General features: G+C 54.8%; 1 protein-coding gene across 1 annotated transcript in view; it reads right to left on the reverse strand.

Moving 5' to 3' along the window:
• Positions 1-1,075: 1,075 nt before the first annotated feature.
• The window catches only part of mrp4 (ABC transporter), a gene marked incomplete at both ends in the record, with an annotated part of 8,893 nt that continues 2,734 nt past the window's right edge, over positions 1,076-7,234 (reverse strand). Inside the window, 9 exons of the mRNA XM_002946902.1 lie at positions 1,076-1,301; positions 1,718-1,788; positions 2,376-2,483; positions 3,025-3,396; positions 4,035-4,116; positions 4,309-4,574; positions 5,170-5,498; positions 6,144-6,313; positions 6,798-7,084. Coding sequence (XP_002946948.1) covers positions 1,076-1,301; positions 1,718-1,788; positions 2,376-2,483; positions 3,025-3,396; positions 4,035-4,116; positions 4,309-4,574; positions 5,170-5,498; positions 6,144-6,313; positions 6,798-7,084 — 1,911 coding nt within the window. The remainder of the gene's footprint in view (positions 1,302-1,717; positions 1,789-2,375; positions 2,484-3,024; positions 3,397-4,034; positions 4,117-4,308; positions 4,575-5,169; positions 5,499-6,143; positions 6,314-6,797; positions 7,085-7,234) is intronic.

The raw sequence follows: 7,234 nt of genomic DNA on the forward strand, positions 1-7,234 counted from the left end.
CTGACTAACTGACTGACAGACGCACAAACCACTCGTCACCCTCACACTCTCGCATACACGACACACATACGTACGCACATACATTCTCTCCCTCCTCACCCCCCTCTCCTTACGGCCAAATCGACATGTACTTCAATTCCCTCAGTAATTTCCGGAAGGGGATTTGAGCAGACGGTTCTCAGGCGGTTTGCTCATACCTCCTCCGCCTGCCATCCTTTCCCCCCATCACCCTCAAGCAGCGCCACTACAACATAGCGCCCAAGAAGTAGAGGGTTACCCCGCTTACCGGGGCTTCGACGTCCCCAGTTCGAACCACCCCCATGACGAGGTGGTGAGAAAACAACACGTTTTTCCCGCTCGCCTGTCCTCTCCATCCAATCGCCAAACCCGATCCGCCCGCCCATCCATTCATCCTAGTTTTTTGCATGCAAGTCCCGCACGCACAATATCCGTAATCATCCCCTGAACAAATCCCAAACCCCCAAACCCCCAAACCCCCAACACCACACCCCACCACCCCACCCCACAGGCACATGTCACACATACACCAACAACAGGGTAGGGGGAGGTTATTAACACAAACCAACAACACCTCCCGTCCGAAGGCCACTACCGTCCCCCTCCCCCTTCCATCTTACCGTGATGTGCCACACGGTGCACCCCTAACAGCCTCTAACAGCCCCTAGCCCATCTCCCCTCCCCCGCGGCCCCCATACACACCTCCCCTCTTCCTCCTCCTCCCAACCTCCCGCAATACCAGAAAACATAAAAACCCTAGTTATTTGCTCGGAAAGCAAACCTTGCTCGCTCGATACTTTTAAACGTGTTGCACCACCTATTTAATTGTGTTTTTCCCTTTTTGGAGTATTGCCCGGATTTTCGGTTTCGTCGCCTGGTCGAATTCGAATCCGCTTCCTTTACCTATCTTCCTCTCCAACCCGACATGGAACTGCATTGCCCCACGGTTCCCCTTCACTCCCCCCTCCTCCTCACTCCCCCTCCTCACTCCTCACTCCCCCTCCTCACTCCTCACTCCCCCCCTCCTCCTCATTGTCTCCCCTCCTCACTCCCCTCCTCACTCCCCATCCGTGGCCGACTTGTACACCTGCGCCACCACATCCGCTGCGGCTCCCCCGCCCCGCATCGTCTCCTCCACAAGGGACCGGAAATGCGACTGCGGGTTTCGGAGCAGCTGGGCGGGGGACCCGAACTCCCCCAGCTGCCCTCCCTCGAGCAACAGAATGCGGTCGCTGTCCACTATTGTGTGCAGCCGGTGGGCAATGGTGAGAACCGTACAGTCCCTAAAAAGAGTGGCAGGGGGGCAAGGGGGGGAGAGGTGTGTGTGTGTGTGCCGTGTGCGTATGTGCTCTGCCGTGCTGTGGGGGTATGCTGCCTTGACAAGGAAATACGGCGGGGGAGAAAGTATGTATGTGTGTGTGTCGCATATCAAGGTGAGGGGAGTGGGGAAACGCGGGAGTGGCTGCAGGTCTGCAGATTCTACCCTAGGGCTCTAAGGGCTGTAGAGCTGCAGGAAAATATACGGGCGCGGGAAGGGAACAGAGATGTTATGGGTTACAAAACCCGCCGCACCCCCGTATCCGCCATCCATCCCACACAGCCTTAGCCGCCAAAAAACACACAACCCACACATACGCACCCATCAGGACCGTGTACATGCAGGCAGTCCCCCCCTTTACACGGCCCCCATAAGACCCACTTGAACGCCGTACGGATGGTCCTCTGAATGAGCGAATCAGTCGAGTTGTCCACGTTGGAAGTGGCCTCATCCTGTGCCGGGGGATTGAGGGGGGTTCGGGGTGTGAGGGGGATTCGGGGGTGCGGGGGGTGCGGGGGTGGGGAGGAAATCATATACAAGCTACAAGTAGGCGGGAAATGGCGGGGTGCGTGGGGGCCGGGAGAAGAGGGGGGCCCGGTGTATGTGGGTGTGGCGTAGAGGAGGGGTATGAAGGGAAGCTGGGAGGCGTAATGTGGGATTGAGGGAGGGAGGGAGGGAGGGAGGGAGGGAGGGAGGGGGGTAAAACGGAGCCTCTGTGGGAGTGGCGATGAATGGCCGAATGAAGTCGACTGCAGCCAGAGAGATCACAAGAGCCAACCGACCCTCAAGACACCCTCCACCACCAAGTCTCCCTTCACATCACCACCTTTACCCCTTCCACTAACCATTACCTTTCTTCAACCTCCCGCTTCTCTTCTCTTTCCCCCCCACCCCACCCCACCCCATCCCTTTTCATGCCGCCTACTCTTCCTTACCCTCCCACTCCAGCCACCCCTTCCCATCCTTTCCCGCACCAAAACACACTTTGATGCGTACACACAGACAGATAGACAGACAGACAGACACACGAGCCACCCACCAGCACAAGGATCTTGCTCGCCCTCAGTAGCGCCCGAGCCATACACAGCAGCTGTCGCTGACCCACACTCAGATTGGCGCCACCCTCCTTCACCTCCGCGTCCAAACCCTGTAACCGGGGGCGGCGGGGTGTGGGGCGGGGAAAGAAGGAGGGGGAAAAGTCTTTCTTTCTTTCCAAAAGAAGAAGTCGGGATGGGAGAGGGAAGGGGGAAAGAAGTAGACATGGCGGATATTTAAATCGCCCTGGAACTGTTTGCGGAGGAGACTGCGGCAGATGGGCCCCCCCAGAGAGAAACGACTGGAAGGGGAGAAAAAATGGGAGGGAGGGGTAGAGGGCTTTCGCGCTGGGGAGCGGAAGCGGGGGAGGGCGAGGGCGGGGGAGAACCCCCCTCTTTTTCCTTTTCTCCCAGGATATTAACGAGTCCATGGCGTCCCCCCCCCCCGGGTTTTGACGGACGCACCCGGGGACGTGTACCTTGTACATCTCGTACCTTGTAATTATGGCAAGATGTGGTTGGGGGTGTACGGCAGTTGAAGTTCCCCGCACGTGCAAAACATAGGCCGGGTCAGGCATCGGTACTGCTACACCACATGCACGCACACACCCGCGGAAAAGAAAACAGACGCACGCTTTAATGTCGTGTTCGTACCTTGTCGTACGCCCGTACGGTCTCGTCCAGTCCCGCCCGCTTCAGCGCCTCCCACATCTCACCATCTCCTCGCGACTTGAATTGACCAAATGGATCCAAATTGGATCTCACAGAGCCCGAAAAGATGACAGGATCCTGAGGCACCAAACTCAGCCGGGATCGCAAGTCGTACAGGCCCATTGCCGTGATGTCGTACCCGTCAATCTTGATGGTTCCGGAGCTGGGCTCCACCAGGCGGTACAACGTCATCATGAGGGTGCTCTTGCCGCAACCTGTACGACCACAGACGCCCACTTTCTCCCGCCCCGAAATCTCAAAACTCAGACCACGAAGGACCGGATCCAGCTCGGCGCGGTACCGCACGTACAAATCCTGAATGCGAAAAAGGCAAGACAGGAGAAAGGGAAAAAAGTGGCAGCAAAAGATGCAACTTATTTTATCGTTCACTACGACAAATGAGGGAAGTTGAGGATGGAAGTTTATCTCCCTCTCCAACTGGTTAATTTCATGGGTAAAGAAGATATAATGCAACTGGTTAAATTGAACGATGTGGGTGTCGGGACATATCGGGTACGGAACACAAAGGATGGAAAACACACACACACACACTTCGTCACGGTGTGTGTGTGTATGTGTGTGTGTGTATGTGTGTGTATGTGTGTGTGTGTGTGTGTGTGTTTCGGTGGTGACTGCGGGGTTTCTCCCCCCCTCCCCTTTCCCAAACACACACAACACCGTCTGAAACGAGGAGAGCGGAACCCCTCTATGAAGGGGCGGAAGTGCAGCCAAACAGTACTAGTTCACAGTATCTCAGTCCCAAAGCCCCGCTCCCCTCCCCAAACCCCCCCACCCCCCCACCCCCCCACACACACACACTTTTGAAGTGATATGACCTCACTTAGTATTCCACACCTCGCCCCAGCGATGGCTTCCGGATACAACAAAAACCTGGAAAGATTGTCCTAAGCCCTAAAACCCCAAAACCTCCGGTCTAACCCCCTCGGTTTCACCTTGACGCTAATGGCGCCCTCCGTCGGCCAGTTCTTCGGTGGGCGATTGCTTTCAATCACGGCAGGAGCTTCCTCGTCGTACCTGTACGACAAATCACCAAAAACGAGAACTTCATCATCATCATCATCATAGAACGAGAAGATTTATAATGAGCATTTTTACATAAATCAAACTGTTTTTTTAAAAAGGAATCCTAGCGAAGAACCAGAGTTCCCCATCCCCAAAACTATATTTGAATTCAAAATTTAAAAACCCAAATCCGTACACAACTACCTGTTGTACTCCACCATTCGCTCCACGCTGTTCATGTTGACTTCCAGCTCCGTCGTTTGCCGTACCATCCAGTTCATAATTCCGGTCAAATTGAGAGCCGACGTAATGGCCAGACCCGCGAGTCCGGCATTGCGGGGGAAGATGACGGCCACGGTTACAGCAGCGGTAAATACGACAAATGCGCCCATGAGCTCCAGTCGTACAGACAGCCAACGGTTAACCACCTGGATGGGCCAGTAGGCTCGGTTGCTGTGGTTGAGGTTGGCCTGCATGGGGGTTTCGGTGGTGGTAGGGGGGGGGGGAAGCCCGCGGGTTAGGAAGGATTAGGTAAAGTGGGTGATCCGTGTACGGCTGTCAGGAATCTTTAGCCAAATAAAATTATTAATTGAATATCCCCCCCATGTATTACGGTAAGTCTTCCCTTCCCCCAAAAAATTAAAACCCAATATTTCAATAAAATTCTACAAACAAGCCGGAAAGCTGATTTATACTTTTCGGGTTTTCTGTGGGCCCCACGGTGCGGAATAAAAAGTAACTGGAAGGTTCTGTTTTTTATAATAAAAATTTAATTAATTAATTACAAATGTCGTACTGTTCGTACTGACCTAAAACAAGCCCCCCAAGTGAAAACCATCTTCTCCTTCTTCTTTCTCTCTGTCGCTCCCTCCCTCCCGCCTTTTCAAGGACATCCTTTTCCTTTTTTTACCTCCTCCTCCTCCTCCTGCACTTTGCCCTGCTCTCCCCCCCGCTCTCAAATTTACTCTCCCCCCCTTCTCCCCCTCACAACTCTTACCCTGGGGCAGCAGCTTCACTCGTTTGTGGTTCGTCTTTCTCCCCCCTTCTCCCCCTCACAACTCTTACCCTGTTCTTGTCCATAAACTGGTCCATCTTACGAAACGCCCGAATAGTCGTAAGGCCCGTCAAGGTCTCCCCAAAATGCTGAAATATGGGCGAGAACGCCAACGAGTCCAACCGCTTCAACTCCCGGGAAGAGGCGATGTACAGCTGCTGTACACGGTAGTACACGAAAGACAGCGGCAGGAAACACACCACCGCCAGCGGCGTCACCACCACCACCACCACAACCGACAGCATGGCGGTGACGAAGGTGGAAAGCGCGGAGTTCACGGCGCCCGATACGTTGATGTCGAGTGCCTCCGTGTCTTTCGTAAAGCGGTTTAGGAGCCGACCTGGGACGGGGGTTGGCGGGGGGTTGGCGGTGGGGAGGAGGGGGGGGAGGAGGGGGGGGAGCGGAGGGCAGTGTGTGTGTGTGTATGTGAGGCAATGTAACCTTAGGTGATCCTGCAATAACAAGCATAGGATCTTTGGTTCTAGATAAAACAAAAGATGATAAAAAAAGGTGATTTAAAAACAAATTGTAACTTTATTCATAGTAAACATTTTTGTTAATTTGGTCGTGATTTGGATGTGTATGTGGACAGATACGTGGGCGCGGAGCACAATGTCGAGGTGTATAGGGTTGTACGGAAAGGGCGAGGGAGTTGAGGGCGAGAGAGGCGATAAAGTGGAGCTGGAATAAGGGGTTGGAACGGAGCCGGAGTAGGAGGTCTGCGACGGGAGTTGCACGCCAGTTGGTATCAACCACCCGAAACCCGTACGACATACACAGCTTTTCCTCCCCTCCCCTCCCCCCCCCGCACACACCCTTACCCCGTCCGCCCACACTTGCGCCTCTGAACTTCTCCACAACCCCACCTTCGCCACCATCACCAACACCATCACCATCACCATCACCACCACCACTACCACTACCACCACCACCACCGCCGGAAACAATCCCAAGCCCCCCTAAAACCCACACAACTGCCACTGACCCGTGGGTTGCTGGTCAAAGAAGCTCATGGGCAGTCGTACGACCTTGTCCAGCAGCTTCTTCGCCAGCAGTCTGGACGCTCTAATGGAGCCCAGGATGAGCAGGAAGGAGCGCAGCAGCTGCACGCCGATGGAGCTTAAGCCCAGGATGAAGTACAGCGACAGGTACTTTCTGCGCGCGTGCGTACGTATGTATATATGTAGGTAGGTAGGTAGGTAGGTAGGTGTATATGAGTACGTATGTACATATATGTACGTGTATCCGGAGGACACGGTAGGGTGGGGTAGGGGCGGGGAGAGGAGAGCAGGAGCTCAAGGATGGATAGAGCAAAACCATCACACGCGAGGACTCAAGGGAGGGGCTAGGTCAAATTTCAAGTCAGAAGCCCCCCGGCCATTCCCCCTCCAGACCGCATCACAGTCGGGGGCCTTTTCGACAAGTGCTGTCGTACCGCATATAAAATGGATCCCAAACCCTCCTTTACCCCCATCCCACCCACGCACCCCCCCACCCCCCACAAGGACACGACACCCCCAAACCCCCCAAAAAAACACCTAAACAACCCCTAAGTGCTACCGAATATACACTGGAAAAGAAAAAACCCTAAACAAAAAATATAGTAAAAAAGAAAAATACATAAGCTAACCTCGCTTACCCGTTGTGTGCTCGCTTGTGTTCCTCCTCCGCCTCCGCCGTGGCGTTAGACCAGGACGATAGCACAAAGTTCTGCAGCACCTGCAGCCCTCTCTCCCCTAGCGCGAAACACACGACCGCCACGGGCAGCAGGTACGCTACCGACCAGGCTAGCAGGTAGGCCGCATACACAGACCGCTCCACACGGCCTTTGGCACGCTCCTCGACCTGGGGGGGGGGGGCCGGAGCGAGGGGGCCGGAGGGGGGGAAAGACGAAGTATTTGTGCTCACTTTAACAACAAGTACCCGCTCCTTGGTGCAAAAAAGGACAGTTTTCGAGAAGTTTAAGGAACCACGAACGAGTGAAGCGAACGACGAACGAGTGAACGGGGAAGAGGGGGCCGGAGGGGGAAAGGTTAAGTTGGGGTTTGGGAACTCCCGGGGATTTTAAAAGTCACA

This window comes from Volvox carteri, assembly GCF_000143455.1.
Source record: "Volvox carteri f. nagariensis unplaced genomic scaffold VOLCAscaffold_4, whole genome shotgun sequence".
In the NCBI taxonomy this organism is placed as follows: Eukaryota; Viridiplantae; Chlorophyta; class Chlorophyceae; order Chlamydomonadales; family Volvocaceae; genus Volvox; species Volvox carteri.